The 25525-nt window shown below is 40.6% G+C and overlaps 2 protein-coding genes across 3 annotated transcripts; one reads left to right on the top strand and one right to left on the bottom strand.

Annotated features, from left to right (window-relative positions):
- Window positions 1-589: 589 nt before the first annotated feature.
- On the top strand, window positions 590-4565 carry hdac12 (histone deacetylase 12). The gene is made up of 8 exons (XM_078245670.1): window positions 590-802; window positions 894-1037; window positions 2077-2236; window positions 2324-2520; window positions 2650-2800; window positions 3048-3164; window positions 3469-3611; window positions 3731-4565. The coding sequence occupies exons 1-8, from the start codon at window positions 665-667 to the stop codon at window positions 3752-3754; spliced, it is 1074 nt and encodes a 357-aa protein (XP_078101796.1). The 5' UTR covers window positions 590-664; the 3' UTR covers window positions 3755-4565.
- Window positions 4566-4865: 300 nt separating this feature from the next.
- On the bottom strand, window positions 4866-13330 carry trmt9b (tRNA methyltransferase 9B). 2 transcript variants are annotated; one of them, XM_078245663.1, is made up of 4 exons: window positions 13066-13330; window positions 8381-8580; window positions 7313-7486; window positions 4866-6975 (listed from the first exon to the last, which is right to left on the bottom strand). In XM_078245663.1, exons 2-4 carry the CDS (start codon window positions 8535-8537, stop codon window positions 6002-6004), a joined length of 1305 nt encoding a protein of 434 aa, XP_078101789.1. In that variant the 5' UTR covers window positions 8538-8580; window positions 13066-13330; the 3' UTR covers window positions 4866-6001. The 2 variants fall into 2 exon arrangements, with proteins under 2 accessions (XP_078101789.1, XP_078101792.1); XM_078245666.1 differs by lacking the exon at window positions 13066-13330 and adding an exon at window positions 8820-8896.
- Window positions 13331-25525: the final 12195 nt, after the last annotated feature.

The following is a 25525-nucleotide window of genomic DNA, read 5'->3' as shown; positions in this document are numbered from 1 at the left end:
ACCTCTAATAGTGACTGTTGATTTGTGTCTATCCTACTGTCTACTTTATTCCATTATAATGCCCATATTTAATGCTGTCTTTTTTTAAAAACGTTATCCTTGCACTACTATAGTTTTTATATTACTATGTCTACATTTTTCTCTTATATCGTCCATATTTAATGCATGGTCTCTAGACTTTATCCTTGCACTATTGGACTTGTTTGTACTACCACCATGACACCCACTCTCATAGAGCACCTTACCATACATACTGAGTCACAGGTTCAGTCCCTGCCCTGTCACTGCAAGTGTCTCATGCTTATATATGCCATAGTACAATCATGTGGATTTTTTATTTTGTATCTTTTCTTTTATTGTCCATATTATTCATGTGGATTTGTTATTTTATCATCCTGTTTATGATGTATGTGTATGTTGTGTACGTCTTTAAGCTACAAGGACCTTGAATTTCCCCTTGGGGATCAATAAAGTATCTATCTATCTCTATCTATATATCTATGTACGGTAACTGTAACCATCATACAGTGTTGTTTTCACTCCATCCCAGCAGATGGCAGTATTACTGAGGACAACTGTGACACTTCCGTCAACAAAGAGGACACCTTCAGCACGTCTCGTTTTATATCAACAAACTGTAAAACATGTAGCATCTCCCTGTCTAATGCAAGGCAGTGAGTCATTTGGGATTACCGCCAGTCAGAGAATAATGACCTGCACAACACCAATGTTTTCTAGAAGAAAAGTCGGACGGCTGCTCGGTGCAGCTTTCACCTCCTGCAGGTGTTTCCATACTGAACTAGTAAGAACTTCATATAGTATTCATAAAGTATATAACAAACACAATGCATTGCATTCAAACTGACCTTACAGTGAGCCTTTCCACCCTGCAGGTAGGACAGGAATCCAGCGCCCTTCCGATAGTTCATCACAGCAGATATGCGTGCGAGCTCCCAGCCAACCACAGGTTTCCTATGGCCAAGTTCCCCCGGCTTCTCCACTTTCTGCTCAAGGATCAAGTCATTACAGAGAAACAGGTGTGTGAGCCATTGAGATATACCCTATATTTATATTTAAATCTTAAATCTCAGACTATACTGATATTGCACTATTCCTTCCCTCTCTTCAATTGTTATTGTATATTTCTTGTATATTTGTAAATTCTATTGTATTGTTATACTGTATACTTTTTATATTTCTTACTGTCCTTTCTGTTTTTATTCTTTATATGTTGAGTGAGTGTTGTACTTTGATAGCGAAGATTAACCAGAGTCAAATTCCTTGTTTGTCTACACAAACCTGGCCAATAAAGCTGATTCTGATATTTTCCACTAGTAAAATACAATTGTGATGATAACTTTTATTATTTAGCGCTGAAATATCAACCAATATGATTGATTAGTCAACTGATATTGTCGCATTGCCAGACCTTCCTGCACAGCGCTGCGGAGGAGGGTCTGGCTAGAAAAACGTGCTCTGGTTTATTGGCATGTCTTTAAACCAATCACAATCGTCTAAGCGCCGGACAGAGCCACGGTGCCTCTGCAAAATATCCTCAGGAAGGAACTAGTTTTGGTGGAACATGTGTACGTTCAAAAGTAGTTTTAGTCGTGCAACAGAAAACTCAGATTGGACAGATAGTCTAGCTAGCTGTCTGGATTTACCCTGCAGAGATCTGAGGAGCAGTTAACCACAGTCCTCACAAATCCACCAGAGGTTAGAACACCAACACAGAGACAGAGGAAGGTGACGGACATCCGGCCGAAATAAGGGACATCTGGCGGAATTTCCAGCGGCACCTGAACAATCCTGGAAATGAAACGTCGTTGACTATGGAAATATGAATCAACAACAATTTATACAATTTATTAATAATAATGGGACTTCCTCTGGTTTTATGTCACTGTCAATTGATATTGATTTACGACTGTTACCCTGGGGTACTTTCACTATTTCACAGCAATTGATCAATAAGACAAATACTGATAGATTATTTAATAGCAAAAAGGAATTGATACTGCTAGAAGTACTTTTCTCACATGTTCCTGTTAATGTGAATGTCCTTCTTCACCGTAGGTGTGGGTCCCCGAAATTGCTTCTGAAGCTTTACTCAGCTGTGTGCACACTGAGGACTACTTAAACAACTTGATGAAAGGGACGATTAATGAGCAAGAACAAAGGAGGACAGGTTTCCCCTGGAGTGAAGGCATAGTGACACGCTGTCGATATGAAACAGGTGAGAAGATCGAGCCTCTGGATGACCTGACAGCTGAAGATCCCACTATATGTACTATATGTACTTGTCCTTCTGTGTTGTTGCCAGGTGGGACTGTTTTAGCTGCTGAAGTAGCTCTGCAGAGGGGTTTGGCCTGCAGCACAGCAGGAGGAACACATCATGCCTTTCCAAGCTACGGCTCAGGCTTTTGTCTCCTCAATGACTTAGCAGTTGCCGCCAAATACCTGATGGGCATCTCCTCGCCCAAAAGGAAGGTTCTGATTGTGGATCTAGATGTACATCAGGTAATCTTAAGGTGCCTCTGCTAATCTAACATTCTGGGAGCAACATGTCCTAACATTTGTCTTTGTTCCTAGTGGATAAGCTCAACCTTTTCATCAGTAGTTTTACGTTTATCTTCTGCCTCCCATCAGGGTGACGGCACTGCTTTCATTTTCAAAGAGGAGCTGTGTGTGTTTACATTCTCGGTGCATTGTGGGAAAAACTTCCCCCTCCGTAAACAACAAAGTGATCTAGATATCAGCGTGGAGGATGGGCTGGAAGACAAGGAGTACCTCTCCACAGGCACGTTAACACATGGAGTTTATCCAAATCCAAATATAAATTTTCAGTATGAATGTCTTCAAATTTGTCAAAGTTATAAGTTTGGGTGTATTTTAGACATTTATTTTCCATTTTCTCTTTGCTGGTTTCAAATGCATCTCAAAATGAGCAACCTGAATGAAAATCATAACACGAATCGACTACAATTAAGTTAACAGTAACTCGAATGAAGTTTGTTTCTCACTAACATGTCTGATGTTGTGGACAGTGGAGGCCCACCTCCCCTGGCTGCTGGAGACCTTTGGTCCAGACCTGGTTCTGTATGACGCAGGCGTCGACCCTCATTGGGAAGATGAACTCGGGCGGCTGCGTCTGACTGACCAAGGTGAGTGATAACTTTATTTTTTTATTTAAATTTTTTTGGGGGGCTTTTCCCTTTATTATAAAGTGACAGTGGATAGACATGAAAGGTGGGAGAGAGATGGGGGATGACACGCAGCAAAGGGCAGCAGCAAAGGGCAGCAGCATTCGAACCCGCACCGCTGCAAAGGACTCAGCCTACATGGAGCGAACGCTCTCATTGGGTGAGCTAGAGGCCGCCCCAGGTGAGTGATAACTTTGACATCCGCTCGGATCTCCACCTCCAAATCATTCCTGGACGTTTTTGAATGACTGTGAGTATCCCCTAGGGCTGTATCAGAGAGATCTGTACGTGATGAAGACTGTGGTGAGCAGAGGGGTTCCTGTCGCTGCCGTTATCGGAGGAGGATACTCGAGAGACATCGACAAACTGGCCCTCAGACACTCCATCCTCCACAGAGCAGCAACTCAGGTACAGGTTAACAGGATGTTGAATGACCTGTTTCAATACAGAACAGTTTACTCTAACAGTGGGCAAAATGTCAACACTTTCACTGGACATAAATGGTATTAATGTTCTTCTTATTTCAGGTTTGGAGGGAGTGTGGGATGTAAAATCTTCATGCCCTGAATCAAGAGGACCCTCAGAGACTTAGAGCCAATATTAATATTTGTGACTACTTTTTTTTTTTGGTAATGCTCTCTTAAAGATCTCGAAAAATAGGTTTAATTAACATGGTGCATGATAGGTTGATATGTCTTTGGCGATTAGACGCCATCGCAATGCTACATTTATAAGGGGTAAAGAGGCCGTGGGTATACAGAATATCTCCCCCCCCCCCCCCTTCCCCCGATGGAGTCTAGACACTAGTGGTGGTGCTGAAGGAATAGCCTGAAGTTCTGGATAGATGTGATGTTCTTTCGGACAGATGGAACATATTGTTTGTAACATCTTTGTAGATCTTTGTCTTCCTTTTGTGTGTTGCTACGCACTTATTGTGTTTTAATATTTTATTGTTATTTTTTGTTGGAAATATAAAGAAAGAAAGATGTAGAACGAGGCTTCTGATGGAGGAACCCTGGGTGCTGGGAATGATGAAAACTGGGGGGGGGGGTCCCATCTATTTAGCCTGAAATGACAACTGACAGCAGCGGAGCAGAGAACAGATTTAAAGTTTGAATGCAACAACGTGATAGGTTGGATGACCTGAAAGAGTCAGCTGATTAGGTTGGGAGTGAGAGACACTAGCTGGAGCTGCTCCCCCCGCGACCCGACACCGGTTAAGCGGACGAAGATGGATGGATGGACGAGAGAGAGAAAATGTAAAGCATACAAGTCTTCCTAAATGAACTTAAGCTAATATGATAAAAGTGTAATGCTGTAACAGGCAGCATGACATTTTCTATCAAGAATTCTGAAAAAGACATTGGATTCCTAACAGATTCCACCCTCTGCTCAGAGTATCCGAGCTCTACTCAGGATATTTTAATTTGGGAAGTCGCCCGACATGGTCATGCAAGTGACTCTATTAATACAGTATGTGGTATGTTGGCTGAAGAGATGTTTCACTTACTGTTTACCTCTCAAGATCCTGTATCGGTACTTCTAAAGTGGTAACTGTCTGTGTAACTAGTAAATAAGCTGTTATTGATGATTGTCACTGATTGAAGCTCCACCAAATGATTACAGGTATCATTCATGACAGTGAATGCAACACAACAACACTCATGATAAAAAATATTTAACAAGGAAAAACCAATTCAAACTCAAAAGTATTTACATCAGGTCACAGAAAGACATTAAGGTACCAGTGTCCATTGGTCCACACTGAGAAGAAGATACGCATCGTCCGTGGCACAAAGGGAACATAAGTGTGTTTCCAATTCCACCTTTTCTTTCTCTGTCACTCACTGACCTCAAGCAGCGATGGATTTATGGTACAGTGCAATGTTTATTCACAGTATATGAGGCAGTTGATTTGCTGAAATATACCAGTGGTATTAGTTCAACACGAGACAGTACACGACTATTACAAACATCAAGCACACGCACACACTGGCAACACGTTCTCTGAAACACTTGGGAGAATAAAACGCATATGCACAAATGTTCTGGAAGATATTCTAAACAACTTTGAGCTCTTCTTATGATAGTGTTATGATGGATTACACACCACCAAGAAGTTCATAACAGATACTTGCTGCAAGTTTAGCTGACAGTCAGAGCTAAGGAACATGTAATTGTTAAACAGGCAGACACAGAAGAATTAAGTAAGAAGTTTCCACTGTAATCAACGCATTAAAACATGTAAGAGTAGGTGGAAGAGTTTACTTTATTCTCACAAATTCCTCTTTGGCTAATATTAAAAGTCTGAACATCTCTCCTGCAGAAATGCTCTTTTAAAAAAAAGTTAAAATCATTAGCGGCGCTGGAGCTCGCTGTGGTTTGATAATAAAAACTCATTCTTGATACTAAAAGAGAACACACCGGATATCTGGATACTACTTGTTGGTTTCATGACATCGAATAAATACTTTTAAAAAACGTGATACAGTTTATAAGTGACAGCCATTGCTGAACATCCTCTGTGCATCCTCTACTGCAAAACACTCAGATACCGTCTAAAACATTTAATGCTCTAGGGACTATCAAAAACGAATAAGATAATAATAAATTACATTTTGCAAACAGCGAAGTAGAGAATTTCAGCAGTGGAGTAGTTTAGTGTTTCACGTACCTTCAGCAATGACTACGTCTGTATATGTATTCACTTTTTAGGGTCACACAAATGTAATAATCTTCAAGTGTGTGATTCAGTGCTAAAACTTGAGGCAGAGTTGATGCAAAATGTAAAGTTAAAATCATATTCTCCACACTTGAACTTTCTCTGCCACCACGCACCAGTTGGCATGATCAAAGTAGGTGTGTTTGACATGAAGCTCTTCAACATGATTTTCTATCAGTTCCGCCAACTCTCCCTCCCTGAAGACGTGATAGTACCTCAGGCAGGAGCCCTCCGCCTGCCCCTCGCTCCCCTGAGGACTCCTTGTGCTCTGCTGCTGCTCTTCTCCCTGCAGCCCTCCTCTGCTTTCGTCTCCAGACTGCTTCAGGTGCTCCTGGAAAGGGACCAGATCTGGCAGGGCCAGAGAGCCACACTCCTGGGCTAAAGACACTGAGACACGCTGGTTTTCTGTGCCGTTGTTGTTGTTATTGGTGGCTGTGGTGGTGGTGTTGTTGTTGCCTCCAGGATCATTTTGTCCCTTGTTCAGGCCTGGGGCCGAGTCGAAGACGTCCTCCTCTGATCCGATTGCAGACGGCGGGTAAAAGAAGCTGGAGACCTGTTTGATGAGGCCTTGCCCTCTCCCGCGCCGGCTGGCCTTGATCCCCTCGTTCTCGCCTGTGGGTGACTCAGTGCTCAGATCTCTGGAGGATGAGCGGGAGACAGATAGGCTTCCGAAGTCAAAGACAGAATCCAGAGACCTGGAGAAGAACCACAGTCTCTGTGTGCTCTGCTGTGGCGCGGTGCAGCTCAGGTCTTCCTCGTCCACCACGGACGATGTGCTTCTAACCTTCCTGTGCTTGTCGGCGTTGTCTATGGCTTCGCTCTCGCTCTGAGCTGCGGCCCTCCTTCTGGGTGTGGCGTGCTCCGCGTTGAAGCCGGAGGGCGAGTGAGGGTTGGGGTTCCAGGGAACGAAGATGTCCTGTTTCTCAAATTTACGGCGTTTCTGCTCCATGGCCCACACGTAGATCATGATGCGTCCGCCCACTTGCAGGGTGCGAGCCATCTCCTTTATTGCTCGGATACGACGTTCTTTGGTGGACAAATGATGGATGACTGTGACAAAACACATTCATTAATGTCTGAATTGAGTGGGCATTTATTTAATGATGATGTCAAGTCACATTCAGCACTTGCAGTCAACAAAACAACACATTGTGTACACTGTGTATGGCACACAACACAAAGGAATAGTGTGGGTGTCTGCTGTCTTTGCTCCCAATTACACTCTTTGGTGGGAGCACACACTAATTATTTCACTTTGTTGGCTAGGCAACACAAGCTCGTGGTAAACTGATGTTTATCATTATTATGAGTTAATTTAATTTGAGGCAAATGGAAGGTGTTGGGCTTCATGCATATGTGTATGTGTGTGTGTGTGTGTGTCCGTTACCTGCAATAGAGAGCACAGCGTCGAAGCAGCCGTCTCTGTAAGGCAAATGCAGCCCGTCGCACATCTGGACCTCATGTCCTTGGCTCCAGGCAAAGTCCACCAGGGGGCGACAAACATCGCACCCCAGCTTGAATACCTCCTTGTTGATGTGGAGATACTTGCCATTGCCACAACCTGCCGAGGACAAGACAGTCAGCTCCAACACCAGTGACTCATCAGGAAAGACCAGTGATCCGGGCGCCCGGATAGCTCAGTTGGTAGAGCAGGCGCCCATATATAGAGGTTTACTCCTCGACGCAGCCGGCCCGGGTTCAACTCCGACCTGCGGCTCTTTGCTGCATGTCATCCCCCCCTCTCTCTCCACTTTCATTTCTTCAGCTGTCCTGTCAATAAAGGCCTAAAATGCCCAAAAAATAATCTTAAAAAAAGAAAGAAGACCAGTGGTCTGAAATACTCCTTCCCTCTCCTTAAGGGAAGACAGACTTAGAAGGACTTATTGTCTTTCCAAAAATAAGCACAATGTAATAATGTAGAGCTTCAACTAAAGATTATTTTCACTGTTGATTAATCTGTTGAATATTTTCTCGATTCATTTATTAGTAGTTTGGTCTATAAAATGTCAGAAAATGGTGAAAAATGTGGATCAGTGTTTCCCAAAGCCCAAGAAGACGTCCTCAAATGTCTCGTTTTTTTAAATATTTCTTTTGTAGCATTTTAGGCTTTTATTTGATAGGAAAACTTAGACATGAAAGGAGAGAGAGAGGGGGAATGACATGCAGCAATGAGCCGCAGGTCGGAATTGAACCGGCAGCCTCTGTGGCAAGGACTGAGCCTCTGTAGATGGGGCGCACGCTCTACCAGGCGCCCAGAGAATGTTTATTTCTTTCCATAGAAAAATTAATCAAACTGATTACGGATTATCAAAATAGTTGGCAATTAATGTAATAGCTGACAACTCATCGATTCATCTTTGCAGCTCTATAATAAATATATATATATATAAAATATATCTATAATAAAGTGTCGTGGGATTGCCAGGATGACATCGCTGCTGGAGGGGACACCCACCGATGTCAGCCACGATGCTCCCCGGCTGCAGGTCCAGCAGGAACTGGCGTACCTTGGGCCAGGCTTTATAGCGGCTGTCGTTGAAATATGGAGCGATCTTGTCATAGACGCTGTGCACATGGTCTCTCTCCAGCTGACTGGCAGCCTCCTCCATCATGTTCGTCCAGGCTGCTGCATGCAGCCGCCTCACAGTATCATGCCTGCAGGGACAAAAGAACACATCCCCATGCTTATTTCCTAATGATAAACCCATCAAATATTCAGTCTATGTCATTAGGAAAATAAAAGAAAAGTAGCAATGTGGACCCCCTGAAGGGGACAGCACCGTGGCGTTCCTCTCTACATGCTTGTTAAGGGTCCAACAAGGTCAGCTGGAAACCTTAATCAGCAGACACACTCAAACACCTGTCAGGCAGCGAGTGGTAATTTAACATCATACCCTCTGCTTTGTACTTGTAGTACCCGCTGCGGTCATGATCAGTCTCCCTCCGCACATCCACCCTGCAAGGACAGGCTGATGTTAAGCTCTATGGATAAAAGGTTTAATGTGTCATCAATCGTCTGTAACTGTGAAAAAAACCAGAGCGGGGATCATAAATTAAGTAACAAGGTAACAGTGAAGAGGAAGTCTCCATCTCACAGAGCAGCACTCAGTGGCTCCGTTTCCACAGCAGCTGGGTCACATAGTTTTTAATGGTAACGCAGACGCAAAAGGTCAACATTAATCATTTTTTGTTGGCAACAAGATGCAAAACAAATAACATCAGTAATGTCTGCATGAAAGTTCCATTTTACAAGATTTTTATTAGCCATGTTTTACACTCTGTCAGAGAGTTTTATATATTATAATATTGCATTCAGTGTCACAAGCAACCGAAGATTTCATTACATTCTAGGAGTCACTTTCACCTACGCTGACCCTCATTGATTCTGAGCAGGACTTTCAATTTCCCTGGAAATGCAAGACTAATAGATATTTATGCGGATGGATTTTCAGTCGGACTACATTATTCTCCATCATCTGACAGCACTGCATACCTGAATATCATTTTAATGTGTTACAACTTTAAAAAAAGATGTTTCTTTTCCTTTGATATGAATTTGTGGTTACTTTTATAGTCATTTCACAATTTGGTTTTAATTGAGGACTACTGAAAAATTACATTATGATAATTTGTAAGAAAAGATGATGTAGTCTAGTCGAGCCAAGTGCCAAATGGCGTTAATTTTTGGTCTTTTTTAGAGAACAGCTTATCACATTAATGAGGATCTTACTGTTTAACTTTCCTAGATGTATCATATCATTTCACAAGTGATTTGGGGATAATGTAATTGTGATGTTTGTGTTGTTTCTGGTTTTCATAGCTCCCACTGCAGTCATCTCAGTTTATTAGGAAGCGGCCCACAGCTCCTGCAGTGCTGCTTCAGCTCCCTCAAGCACTATATATATATATATATATATATATATATATATATATATATATATATATATATATATATATATATATATATATATCACACACACACACAATCAGTTTTTCTACATTATTATCCAAAGGATAACATTGTTGTTTTAGGCAAAGGACATCTCAATATGCAGAGTTCTCATCTGACCTGTGTGGTTATGTTTCATATTATCATGTGGTTGAATTAGTTTCATGCAAAGCAAACCCACAAAACACTATTTCCATAACACGTTGACCACAAAGATTTTAAAAGCAGATGTGTACAAACTGCACATTTGCAAAGCTGAAGAGTTTAATCTTAATAAGATTGTCAAAGCTGCCTTTTTCCAAAATCTTCAGCACATTTAGACGGGTCAAATCATACTGTTTATTAACAAACTATCAATTTTTCATTTGACTCTTTGAACATATTGGTAAGAAAAGACTGAAATATAACAGTGATTCTATTCCTCTTCACAAATTCATTTAAAAAATGTGGGCTGTTGGCTCAGTGGTTAGAGCAGGTGCACATGTACTGAGAGGTTTATGCCTCGACGCAGAGGTCCAGGGTTTGAATCCGACCTGTGACGATTTCCTGCATGTCTCCCCCCCTTTCTCACCTAGCTGTCCTATCAAAATTAAAGGTGGAAAAGCCAAAAAAATGTGGGCTGTTGAAATATTTAGATTTTATAATCTTTTGTGAACTCTAACTTAACTCCTAAAGAAGTTCATTAAGTCTGCAATTAATGAGAAAAAAAAATTATTTGTGGGAATATCTTAAAGGTTTGCTTTCTAACAATTGAAGAAGGCCAGAAAATAAGTGAGCTGTCTGTCTTTGTCTGCATTCAACACCTGATGGTACAAACACTGACACTAACTAAGCAACAAATCATCATTAACTCAGAGTGCAACATCAGTGCACAACATGTGTCTGTTTGCTGCTTTGAAATCAACCCATCTTGAGCAATGTGGCAAGGATTTTCTGCTCTATGTGATCTATGGATCATTTGTCATTTTAAATTCCGAGTGATGAATGAAAGTTGGCAGTGCCACCTCATACCATGCATGCATCATAAATCACTGCCATACGCTGCAGAATCAATAAGCGCTGAACATAAAATACAACTTTGGCAAATATACCAACAGATAGTGGGGAAACATTTACCATTTACCGTTTATCTCCGATTTCATTGCATAATATTTCATTACAATTCACTTGAGTGTGAAAACCTGCTTATGGGGGTTTTAGTGCTCTGTTGGATAGCATCGAATTTAGAAATGAACAAGTTAGATTGTCTTTCCAGTCGACATCCGTATCTGTTTTAAGTATGTCTGCCTGTAAAGACATTCACAACAACAAACTTAAAACAGATGCAACCTAATGAACCATGCAATGCCACAGTGCACTTTGCTGATGAGGTTAGCCAGTAGGAAAGCTATCAGTCATTTCCCCTCCACCTCTCTTAAAATACATTAGACTCTGCCCTTGAATGTAATATTGTCTGGTGCCCCCTTGTGTGCACCACTGTACACAATGAATACTACTGGGAACATTAACGGCAGGATAATAGTAACAAAGGCCAGCCTGTGCTACATGAAATGCAAATATTTCACTCTATAAATTGAATGTCAGCTCCGTACCCTCACTGTGCATTTCCAGGCTTGCCTGTGTTACTCCTCCATTGGTAAATATATAGTGTGTGCAGCATCCCTTCTTCCTTCACTCAGACCTATTTCTGGACCACCACCATCTGCATCATCCCAGCCAAGTGGAAGGAAAACATCCCTTATGTAACGTTATAATCTAGCCTCCTTCAGTATTGCCGCTGCTCAATTTTGCCTGAGTTTCCACGTCTGCTCACTAAACTGTGACAGTCCTCGGCTGATATTATGTAACTGGCAGCTGGGGAGGCTCAGAGCACTGTCTCTGACTGACAATGGGAACTAAAATTAAGTCAGAGGACAGAGGCAATGTCTGGCACTCAGATTTGTCTCAGGTATAAAATCAGCCATCAATTATAGGCTTTGCTTTGTGAATTTAGCTTCCCTGGTAAATCTCCAAATATCAAAATAAATTCCATAAAAAGATATTTTGGTCACAACATATAGCACAATATGAGCAGCGGTTTTCCTTTAAAGTTGTACAATTCTGCACATATCTAACTTTAGACAAATGTTCCTGGATGAGTGAGCCCTCAGGTCAGACCTCAGCAGTGCTTTACTGAGATTAGTGGTGATATTAAGAACAGACAGGGCTGCACAGTCATCCTGCCAGCTGCCACTAACCGCTGCATGAACTCAACCACAGGTCTACCAATCAGGTGTTAGCAGTTCATGACTCAACATCAATATGAGAGGTAGCCTGCTATACTTAGACTCCCATCACTGCTGCAAGCATCTATTGTTCTCACACTGCATGTAGATAGACATATCTTACTGTATTTTTCTCCATTTAAGTATGCAGACAATAATGACTTCATGTAGACAATAGAGTACAATCATCGGGCAGACAAAATGCAACTCAATTGAATCAGAATCATTTCTTTTTTGGGGATCAACTGTATGTGCTTTGAAATATTGCAAAGTATACCGCCAAATATATTTTAAACTAAGAATGGATAGGCTATAGGGTATCATACTTGCCCTGCATATAGGGTACTACTTTATACAGTGGTGTCGTCTATGTGATACGCAGGTATACGCAGTAAATACCCACTAAGGAAGCTCCAGGATTTCCATATACCCACTTAAAAATGCCCAATGACACGCAACAACATACTTTCCATTATATTTTTGATATATTTTGAATTGGCATGTGTTTTCCTTCTTCACAAATAAAGGTATTTCCACTGTAAAGTGGTGCATAAAAGTGTATCCGAATACAGGAAATTAAGTTGTTGATGCTCTCAAAACTTCCCTCGGGGAGGACACCCAGACCCCCCACTATGATATGTCCCTGCCCCCCCCCCCCCAAAAAAAAGGCAGATTTTAGCTAATATCTATATATATAGAGTAGGCTACACTACAATACATTAGACTACACCACTGACTTTATGTCCCATCAAAGTTTCTTCAATGGAGATAAAATCAATTCACATTAAAAATACATATAGGCAATCCAATGTCGGATTTAACCAACAAAAATATAATTCCCACCCTGCAATAACTGCTACAATCATGTCAATATTTGCACACCATCTTCTGCACTTTATGATTGACTGAACATACAAAGCCTCTTACCGTACAACGTGCAAGTTAAGGCGCCGTGCGATGATCCGCCTCTATCGTCGGGTCGCTGGAGGTAAACTTCCCTCTCTGTCTCTGATCTATATGATCGACCTGTGATCAGGATCAGAGGCACGCGCTCGACACGGCGGCATCGGCACCGGCACCGACATCGCGAGGACGGGTAACGTGAGAGGAGGGAAGTACCTGCGGTGTGTGCCCGCCAGCAGCGTACTGTGCACCCGACGGTATCAAATCCATAGCATGTTGACCTCCACACCTGTCAAGATAGTAAGGAGTTAGAGCAAGGCTTCCGGTGAGATGTTTCAAAATTAAAGCCTCATTGGTGAAAGTGTAAAACCGTTCCCTGCCTAGGGTTGCAAAATTCCGGGAATTTTCAAAGTTGGAAACTTTCCATGGGAATTAACAGGAATATATGGGAATTAACGGGAATTAACTATATATGTTTATTTTATTCAACATTCATGTTTTTCAGCCTCTACCACAACACAAGAGAGAGTCTACTACTGTGTGTAAGTAAAAAAGAATATTGTACTAGGCTACCTTTTGAAATATAATATAGGGCATTGAAACAAACAGCAGTAATTCATCACACAAAGTAAAGGATAAGTCTACATCTTACAATACAACAATAGGAGATAATAGCAAAGCAAATGTTAGATGAAGATGATTCCCAATAATGATAGGAAGAACATCTCATCCTTCTCAATGACAGTGATTGAATGTATGATACAACAATGACTATTTCACAAACAGCAGTGTGCATTATTATAATCAAAGTTAAAATAGAGATCACAATAATTACAAACCTCAAGCAAAGCCCTGTGGTTTAGATGTGGTGGCTTAAAATACTACTGGCTTAATGCTGTAGGAAACTAAACATAAAAACGAGTGTAATGACCAAGCGTACATAACTATTTGGGCACAGTAATTCACTCCTCATGCATTCCACTTTAATACATTATTTTCTTGTTCGGTGCTGCCCTATTGATTGATGATTTAAAGGTTTAAAGCTTTATTCGGTCTCTTTTTGGCTTACACAGGACTCTGGAGATGCGAGACTACTCTTTGGCTGAATGGATGCAGATGTTGAACAGTTCCAGGTCATCTTCTCTTGACAGTAGTGGACTATAGCTTTGTTATTACCAACATTGAGGAATATATTAAAATGACATGCTTTTGTCAACCAAATTGAAATGGGAGAAAATTAGCATATTAATCAGATTATTTTACTGAGGCACACTTTTTTTATCATATGCAATTGTATTGACTTAAGTCTTGTCCAGTATTTACTCCACATGTATGTATTAGTAGCCTATACCGTAGGCCTACTACTGCTCACACGTGTCAAAATAACACAATTCTACGCTTTTATTTTGAAGAATACATAACTTAGTGTCCGGTTTCATTGTGATTGACTTGACTCCGCTGATTGGTCGATGGTGTGTAAAAAAGATGACACGCTGTGCGGTTGCAGACCACGGTTATCATTGGCTGTCAGAGTCACGTGACAACCACAATCAACAACGTGCAATGTGTAGAGAGACAACATATTAAAGAGCCGTTTTACAGGGAACATTTATAAAATGACTAATGTTTATGCCTGTAATTGCAAAGCCAAACCACATCATTATTCACTAATGCATGTTGTTCTCATGAAAGTGTTCATTTTATGCCTTATCACCTTTCAGGCTAAATGGATTTTAACCTTCATTAAATCCCTGTTTGGAAATGAGGGCTGCACCAGGAGGAGACTGAACAATTCATCTAATCAGTTTAATTCAAGGTTGACAACAATCTACAAGACATTGACAGTATGCTACATGGTGACAAGTTGACATTTATTCATGAGAGCTGTGACCATGTTTTTAAGATTATTGGGGCTTTTCTGCCTTTAATCGACAGGATAGCTGAGAAAGGGGAGAGAGAGAGGGGGGAAGACATGCAGAAAATACTCACAGGTCGGACTCGAACCCTGGACCTATGCATCGAGGCATAAGTCTCTCAGTTTCCCCCCCGCCACTAGCCTTATCAACAAGACCTGGAACCCACCCTGACTATCTCCACACCCCACCTCTGGCTCTACATGCCACTGTATTTTTATTCTCTTATTTTTAATAGCCTACATACTGTATATATATATATATATATATATATATATATATATATATATATATATATATATATATATATATATATAACCTATTATTTTAGAGAACGTGTGACATGCACCTACAACACCAAAACAAATTCCTTGTATGTGTAAAAAACTTACTTGGCAATAAAGCTTTTTTGATTCTGATTCTGTTAGTGCGTGTGCTTTACCAACTCAATCCAACCCAGCCACCATGTTTTTTTTGTTTTTTTTAAACGAAAAAAAAGAATGCATTATTTGAAGCCTTGCAGAAAACACGTCCTCTCTTTAGCCCCCAGCATAAGGGATATAGTGAGCCACAGTGTCCATCAGTGTTTCCTGTTCATCCTGATCTTGCAAAGACATCAATGAAATGGAGGTTATAATAACACAACAGAATTATAAAATAAACTTATTTCTACATCATTATGCTTTTCTTGGCGGGGGTGGTAATTTGCACACATTAGCCTGCGTATCCAGTTTTGGTAGTTCTGTGCCCCCCTCCCCAGCGTGAGTGTCAGCTGTGATTTCATCTGCCCTTTCTGTCTCGAGATGGGTAATGGCAGTGACTTAATTGTGGCTCATCACTGCCATTCAGGGAAGCACAAAGCGTTCATCACATCTTCCTCACATCATCATCATTCAGAGCACATATGCTCTTTTTCTGCCTCACATTGCAATTACACACCTTGACATCTGCAAAGTACACTGTACAAACACACACTGTTGGCCGATGAACAGGGTGGGATGTTGAAAACACACACGTCGCCTCCAGGTGAGGTCTAGAGGCTCATAAACAACAGTGACTTTGCAAACCTCCACCTCCACATTGCTGCCACTACTCTAAGCTTCTGTTCCATCACTCTGTTTATGCAATTGTGAATTAATATAGTAGTCAGGCTCCATCCTTCATAATGTTTGTGTTTCAAGGACTCTTACAGGCCCTCCAGCATGAAGATCTGTGTTTTTAAAGAGCTGCAAATGTTCCTCAGAGGCAGAAATAGTCTCACAGGTTGAGGAAAATCTGAAGAGTCTCTCTGGCTGCAGAAACCAAAGCTCAGTAAAAGTGCAAAACATTAAAAGGAGGTAACTAATAGCCAAAAGCAGCTAATAGCTCAAATGTTTATGTATTTATTAATTTTAGTCACACAAACAGACAAATATGTAGAAACAAAAGATCATACGTTTATCATAATTAATGTACAGATGTACATTTTTGTGTACAGATTTCTTTTCAGTTAGGGACAGTATTTGTTATGTCAGAAATGCAGGAAGCATGGGCACGCTAGCTCCTGCGCAGATTATAATGTATGACTTTTCCTGTTTCTGATATCCTGTTGTTAAAAAACAGCAGGATATTGTGTCATTGTTGCACAAATTACAGTCGGCGGTCAGCATAACCTTGCTGGTTGTTTCACTGTCTACTGAAGGCAGCTTGCAAGGCAAGGCAGCTTTATTTGTATAGCACATTTCAGCAACAGGGCAATTCAAAGTGCTTTACATGAAAAAAGATAAAAAATTAAAAACAAATAAAATACGAGAAAAAAAAGTTACAGTGCAGTATAAGAAATTAAACATTGAAGAGCAGTTAAACAGTTAAATATATAAAAGCAGATAAAATAGGAATTTCTCTTTATATGCTTATATAGATTGTTATACAGTGTCAACAATGCAGCTTCAGTATAAGAAATGAACAGTTATTTAAAGAAAGGCAACATCAAAAAGATAGGTCTTCAGCCTTGATTTAAAAGAACTGAGAGTTGCAGCAGACCTGCAGTTTTCTGGGAGTTTGTTCCAGATATGTGGAGCATAAAAACTAAATGCTGTTTCCCCCTGTTTAGTTCTGACTCTGGGGACAACAAGCAGACCTGTCCCAGACAACCTGAGAGGTCTGGGTGGTTCATAGTGTAGTAGCAGATCAGAAATGTATTTTGGCCCTAAACCGTTTAGTGATTTATAAACCAGGAAAAGTATTTTGTAATCAATTCTTTGAGGCACTGGAAGCCAGTGTAGAGACTTCAGAACTGGAGTGATGTGATCCACTCTCCTGGTCTTAGTGAGGACTCGAGCAGCAGGGTTCTGAATCAGCTGCAACTTATTTTATTGTTTTCCATAGTGGAAACATGTAGATGTTAAACAGGAGAGGCCCCAGAACGGAGCCTTGGGGAACTCCGCACGTCATATTTGTATGCTCAGATGTATAATTCGCTATAGACACAAAGTAGTCCCTATTCTTTAAATAAGACTCAAACCACTTTAGTACTGAGCCAGAAATGCCAACCCAGTTTTCCAATCGGTCTAGTAATATGTCATGGTCGACCGTATCAAATGCAGCACTGAGATGAAGTAATACCAAGACTGAAATTTTGCCACTATCTGTGTTTAACTGGATGTCATTAAAGACTTTAACAAGAGCTGTCTCAGTGCTGTGGTGTGGTCGAAAACCTGACTGGAAGGCATCAAAACTGTTGTTTAGTGACAAGAAAAGGTTGAGTTGTTGAGAAACAGTTTTTTCAATGATTTTACTTAAAAATGGAAGGTTTGATATCGGCCTATAGTTGCTCATTAGTGACGTGTCTAGATTGTTCTTTTTTAAGAGTGGCTTAATGACTGCAGTTTTCAGGGCCTGTGGGAAGATACCTGAGAGAAGAGACGTGTTTACAAGATCTGTAGAAGATCTGTAGCCAAACAATTCGAAACATTTTTGATTAATAAAGTAATGTCCGAGAAGAAGGACCGCCTTGCATTCCTCAGTTCCAAATTATAAATGCGAAGTCCCTCTTTATAGGTGTTGTAGTGGACCTGGAGATTAGTTTTTCACCACCTGCGTTCTGCTTTTCGACACTCTTTTTTTTCTGTTCTTACCAGTATGGCGTTTCTCCATGAAGCTCTTTTCTTATCAGAGACAGCTTTTACCTTAATGGGAGAAATGCAATCAATAACATTTGTAATTTTACAATTGAAATTGTCTACAAGCTCAGTGACTGAGACCCCTGAGAGGGTGGGTGTGGACGAGAAAAGCTGAATGAATGTTTCACTGGTGTTGTCAGTGATATACTGTTTTCTTATTAACATTGTTTGGACACTTTTGTGCACAGAGATAGTGCCATTAAAGAAAACACAGGAATGATCAGAGAGAGCAGCATCAGTCACCAAAACCTTGGAAATGTTCAAACCCTTCGAGATAATCAAGTCCAGAGTGTGGTCCGTTGTTGTGTGTGGGCTCCGTCACATGCTGAGTCAGTCCATAGTTCTCAAAAATACAACACAGTTATTTGGTCCCTCTATCCTGGGGGTTGTCAACATGAATGTTGAAATCACCAGTAATAACTACACAGTCAAAGTTAATACAGATTATAGACAGCAGTTCACTAAAGTCGTCAAAGAAGGATGCACAGTATTTAGGTGGCCTGTAGATAATTAGAAATATAGGTCGAGAGGGGGACCTTAGCTGAAGAGCCACATTTTCAAAAGAAGCAAAGTTTCCATAAGATATTTGAGTACATTGGAACGAGTCATTAAACAAAATGGCGACTCTACCTCCTTTCTTATTCGCTCTATTACTGAAGAAAGGATTACTAGTTTCCTGGGTGATCCCTGTGAAGAGTGCTGATACACAGTATATATATATATATATATATATATATATATATATATATATATAGAGCGTGTACAAAAGATTCGCTGAGGCATGACCAGGGGCGATTCTAGGATCAGACCTTTAGGGTGGCTCAGCCCCTAATGAGAATGTGACACCCACAAAAGGCTGCCAACGGTTTATTGTGTATGTAGTGTGCAAAAATATTACTTAAAGTAAAAAAAATTTAACCATTTTAATCCTCATCAGATAAAGGTTGTTGTTGAGGAGCTGGAGCTAAGATTCAGTGTACAGTACAATGATTGGAAGAACATGTTATCCTTTCTATTAATAATAAGATCATTTCCGAGCAGCCTGAAGAAGGTCAGTGAATGAAAGCTTCACAGAATGGATGTGCAGATTCTCTTTTTTCATTATAATTACAAGCAACGCCCTGTGGTTTCCTAGACGAGAGCACATCTCAGATCATCTGCGTGTCAAGCCTGACCAGCTGTTTTAGGATCTTTTATGAGTTCCCCCAGCCTGCCTATGGTCCCCCAGTGGCTAGAAATGGTGATAGGTGTAAACCGAGCCCTGGGTATCCTGCTCTGCCTTTGAGAAAATGAAAGCTCAGATGGGCCGATCTGGAATCTTCCCTTTATGATGTCATAAGGGAGAAAGGTTACCTCCTCTTTCTCTGCTTTGCCCACCCAGAGAATTTGGCCCACCCATGAGAGAGAGAGACATCATGGCTTGAAAACAAGTAAAGTGGCAGTTGGTCAAGGCCACACCCCCCACTCTCCACCTTGTCCCCCCCTCTCCTCCTCAATAGCATTTAAAGCTACAGACACAGAAATGGCACATCCTAAGGAAAGATCATTGTGGGACTGGCTCTAGTGGCTGTAATTCTGCACCAAGGCTGAATTTGGGGAAAGAGACTTCAGATACAGTATTAGGGGACCACTAAGGTCTATATAAAAGAGACTTCAGATACAGTATTAGGGGACCACTAAGGCCTATATAAAAGAGACTTCAGATACAGTATTAGGGGACCACTAAGGTCTATATAAAAGAGACTTCAGATACAGTATTAGGGACCACTAAGGCCTATATAAAAAGAGACTTCAGATACAGTATTAGGGGGACCACTAAGGCCTATATAAAAGAGACTTCAGATACAGTATTAGGGGACCACTAAGGCCTATATAAAAAGAGACTTCAGATACAGTATTAGGGGGACCACTAAGGTCTATATAAAAGAGACTTCAGATACAGTATTAGGGGGACCACTAAGGCCTATATAAAAGAGACTTCAGATACAGTATTAGGGGACCACTAAGGCCTATATAAAAGAGACTTCAGATACAGTATTAGGGGGACCACTAAGGCCTATATAAAAGAGACTTCAGATACAGTATTAGGGGACCACTAAGGCCTATATAAAAGAGACTTCAGATACAGTATTAGGGGGACCACTAAGGTCTATATAAAAGAGACTTCAGATACAGTATTAGGGGACCACTAAGGCCTATATAAAAGCATCCAAAGAGCACCATGTCATGGGACCTTTAACGACAAGCTTTGTCTGTATTAGGTCAAACTGTCGAGAAGTGTTGGATCAGGTTTTAAAACATAATAATCACGTTTTTTCGTGAAATGAACAGTTCATCTCACCCCTGTCAGTGTCCAATGCTCCTGCTCATGTGAGCCTGGCTTTATCAAGGTCCAGGATGTTTGACAGCTTCAGGATTTCAATGGTCAACGCTTTCCCTTTAAAGATACAGAAGGCAGCTAACAGCCTGCTTCTTGGTGAGAATATGATGGTGTTCTTTTTTTGTGGCATTTTTAGGCCTTTATTAGATAGAAAAGTTAGATATCAAGGGGGAGAGATGGGGGATGACACGCAGCAAAGAGCAGCAGGTCAGACTCGAACCCTCACGGCTGCAGGACTCAGCCAACATGGGGCGAATGCTCCCACTGGGCGAGCCAGAGGCCGCCCCTATGATGATGTTCTTGATTTGATTTGCAAAGAGGTTATTTCATTCTACATTCAATATTCTAACAAGAAGGATGGAACCATCGAAGCCTCTGAAATGTCTATGAGTGGCAACATTTTATACACAAGCAAATAAAAACCACATCTTCTACAAAAATGTCTGTAAAATAATTGGGCCTAACTAGTTTAGAATTAATTACAGGAATATCTTACATGAATTGACGGTGAGTTTTGCTTTATAATTGTTGTCCAACATCCAACAGTCTTTCTCATGCGGTTTTGATTTTTTTGATTCATTTTTGTTACTGATTTACTGATTGATCTCTGCTCAAAGATATTGCCACAACTTTAAGCATCAGTGGTTTAGATTCCAATAAAATAAGATTCACAATGACTCAAACTGCTAAGATGGAAGGTAACCCCATTTAAAAGCTCCTTTAAAACGGCCTCCACATTGATTTTTCTTACACAGGGTCATTGTTATCTCAGGGAGAACCGACTAAACAGCTTAGCCTTTATATCTACTCAAAGGCTACGTTCAGACTGCAGGCAAAAGTGGCCTTAAATTAGTTTGGGTTCAAGTGACCAGGTCAGACTTCTTCAGAAGTAGTGTGAATACTCAAATCTTGCCCAGATCTGATTTTTTTCAAATCACATTTAGACCACTTCCATATGTGGTCCTGAATCAGACCCAGGTCTGATTTTTTTCAATGCGACCGCAGTGTGAACAACCAAGGCGGATTTGATGCGACTTTTATGTCAATCTATCGACATTTGTCACAATAATGCTCTGGTGGGAGTTAGCCCGAGACACAGACAGTACATATTAAAAACTTGACTAGGCCTACAACATGGAGAAGTGATGGAGCGAGTCAATGGAGGGAGAGGGAGCTGTTAGACCTAATTAGTGAATGCTCATTAATGTTACGGCTGCCATTACACAAGATTTTTGAAATAAAAGCGAAAATGCTGACTTCCTCCATAACCTCCCTAACTTCAGTGCAACAGCGTGCTGCGCCTGATGTCGTTGTTATTGGTCTGTTGATCATGCGGGTCAGTTCGAAACCGCAAACAGTTCACACTGGAATCTGGTATAGGCCACATTTTAAAAGGTAATGTGAATAGCCAAAAACAAAATTGGATATGAGCAAAAACTCAGAATTAAGCATTAAGACTTGCAGTGTGAACGTAGCCAAAGTCCGGTATCTGGGACCTCTTCCAGTTTTCTTTCATTTTCTTGAACCTCTCACTTTAAATTACCATTCCACTCGTTTACATTTAAACCCTTTACACAAACATGTCATTTTCCTTTCTAGATGGATGGCTGGATGGACTTTATTTATACCCCTCCCTCCCCCCCCGGAGGGAAATTCACGTCACAGCAGCAAAGAAACCCCACTGAACGAAGAGTAGTGGGTGGAATTAATCAAATATTAAAATCAAAAACAATCAAATATCAAAACACAAGTAATAACATAAAAGTTAAATTAAAAAACTATTCCCTTTACATGTGCATGCATACGGTGTGCATATTGGATGTGCAAAAGGGAGGTCATTATAAATATGTTCAAAAGATGCATTGCACTTTGCCAGAGTTACAGAGAATAATTGAGAAGATTGTAATCCATTACACAAAATGATTGTAATCAGTTACACAAAATGCCTTCATGACCTGTTACCCCGTCAGGACATTAAAACTGGTAATTGAGTTATAAATTACACATCATTTAATGACACATGAACCCTAACTTGTCATGACAAAAACCAAATGACACTTAACTGACAGAAGCGTTATGTCATCAACATTTATGACTTGTTTATAATGTTTATGACACGTTCATGACAGTGTCATGTCACTCTTGTGTAGATACCTTCAAGTAAAGTGTAACCGCTTACACATTGGCACTGGTGGACTCTATAGATCTAGACCAGTGCTGTGTTAATAAACCTCTGGAGAACAGTTGCAGTCCAATGCATACTGCAGTCTCGATCAGTCATCGATATGTCTCTTAATCCTGAAACCTCGAAGAGCCCTGTTAACATTTACTGAAGGTAACCAAACAGGAACTTTACTTTCATCTCAGAAACCATAAGATAACACACAAAAAGAAAGAGAAAGAGAAGGAAATGTGATCACAAGTAGATCCTCGCCATCACAGACTAAATTAGACTGAATAAGCATATTTGCTTAACAACAATACAATCAACAGACTCAACAACAAAGAACAAAAACTGACCAAATTGACTGCAGTTGACTTTTTACAGCAGGGCTACTATTGTAAGATGTTTCTGTTATTTTGTCCATACCCACTGTTAGAGTTTTAAAGGACCTATGACATGCTGCTTTTTGGATGCTTTTATATAGGCCTTTAGTTGTCCCCTAATACTGTATCTGAAGTCTCTTTTATATAGACCTTAGTGGTCCCCTAATACTGTATCTGAAGTCTGTTTTATATAGGCCTTAGTGGTCCCCTAATACTGTATCTGAAGTCTGTTTTATATAGGCCTTAGTGGTCCCCTAATACTGTATCTGAAGTCTCTTTTATATAGACCTTAGTGGTCCCCTAATACTGTATCTGAAGTCTCTTTTATATAGACCTTAGTTGTCCCCTAATACTGTATCTGAAGTCTCTTTTATATAGGCCTTAGTTGTCCCCTAATACTGTATCTGAAGTCTCTTTTATATAGGCCTTAGTTGTCCCCTAATACTGTATCTGAAGTCTCTTTTATATAGACCTTAGTGGTCCCCTAATACTGTATCTGAAGTCTCTTTCCAGAAATTCAGTCTTGGTGCAGAATTACAGCCACTAGAGCCAGTCTGACAATGAGCAAGGTGGACAGTGGGGGTGTGGCCTTGACCAACTGCCATGCTTCACTCGTTTGCAAGCCATGATGTCTCTCTCTCTCATGGGTGGGCCAAATTCTCTGGGCGGGCAAAGCAGAGAAAGAGGAGGTAACCTTTCTCCTTATGACGTCATAAAGGGAAGATTCCAGATCGGCCCATCTGAGCTTTCATTTTCTCAAAGGCAGAGCAGGATACCCAGGGCTCGGTTTACACCTATCACCATTTCTAGCCACTGGGGGACCATAGGCAGGCTGGGGGAACTAATGTTAATGTTAAAAAAAACCTCATAAGGTGAAATTGTCATGCCATGGGACCTTTAAGTCTCAACTGATCATTCATTCAAACACATAGTTGGTAAAATATTCTTAGTTTATGTGCACCCAGTGTTCCTTTCCTTTGCTGTTTTAAAACATGAAATAGTGGAGTGTACATGAAGCCAAGCAGAGAAAAGGGAAGGTAACCCAGATCTATCACATCAAGCTCCACAGAAAAATATCAACATGACCCAAAATCCACAGGGAGCAATAAAACACTGAGGTCCAACATAATGTGATTTAAAAAAACAAAAAAAAAAAACATATTAGCGTAAAGATTTTAGATTTCTAGAATACCAGGATATACTGGATCATATTTCCATGCTCAAATGGAGACATCATACGTAAAAACAGAACAATAATGCCTGGCTCTCCACAGGACTCCACTGATTGGAAAAACATCAAGTCAACAAAACAGCATCTCTGTGTGCTGCTTAAATGAGCACCAGAGGGAATACAAAGGCAAAATGGGAAATCCAGCATGACCCAATAATCAGTGCTGCAGTATGAGGTTTACTCAGGTTTACGGTTACTCTGCTAGATATCAGGGCTTCCACTGTGATGGGCTCTCTATTTTCACACCGTTATTTAATGCAGGTGTACTTGGGTTTTTCTGTTTGGCTAACAGGTTCAGTGTGTTTACCAAGACTCAATAATTATTGCATATTTTGTTCATTGCTTCACTTCGATTTTCAGAACAAAATTTTACACTAAAAATACAGCAAATTTAGAAGATATCCACTTGATTTTTCTAACTCAAGACTGCTAAAGCTTCATGTACTCTAAAATAATGCACAACATGACAACTGAGGATTTTTTCCCCCCCATCGCTTACATTAAAAACACATTAGGAATGTCCAGGGTGAATAATCACAGCATGCAAACCCTCTACAGTGTACATAGGAGCACCTAACTATTGATTTGAAATGGATTTAATTTGTGAGTTCATCCTTTATGGACATCAGAAATGTCCCATTGGTAAAGTCTGGACAAATAATGATTTTCTAACATCTGACCTAAAAGATTTCCCCTGACAACTAATCTGTGAATGAAAATAATTTGACCCCATAAAGACATAAAATAGTAAAAACACAAACATTTAACTGTATAGGCAGCCTATTCATGCATCACTCACATGGAAGAACTCATGAGAATATTAATATAGCTGTATACATACATAAACTCAGCAAAAAAAGAAACAGGACACTGTATTTTAAAGATACTTTTATAAAATCAAAATAACTTTAGAGATCGTCATTGTAAAGGGTTTAAACAATGTTTTCCGTGCTTCTTCAATGAACCATAAACAATTAATGAACATGCACCTGTTGAACGGTCGAAAAGACAACAGCTTAAGGGCGGTAGGCAATTAAGAAAATTAGGAAAGTAAAGAGACCTTTCTACTGACTCTGAAAAACACCAAAAGAAAGACGCCCAGGGTCTCTGATAATCTGCGTCAACGTGCCTTAGGCACGGTGCAAGGAGGCATGAGGACAGCAGATGTGGCCAGGGCAATGCATCGCAATGTCCCTACTGTGAGACGCCTAAGACAGCGCTACAGGGAGACAGGAAGCACAGCTGATTGTCC

The sequence above is a fragment of the Sander vitreus genome, chromosome 3, assembly GCF_031162955.1.
Source record: "Sander vitreus isolate 19-12246 chromosome 3, sanVit1, whole genome shotgun sequence".
NCBI classification, from domain to species: domain Eukaryota; kingdom Metazoa; phylum Chordata; class Actinopteri; order Perciformes; family Percidae; genus Sander; species Sander vitreus.
This window is presented reverse-complemented; position numbering and strand designations above follow the sequence as displayed.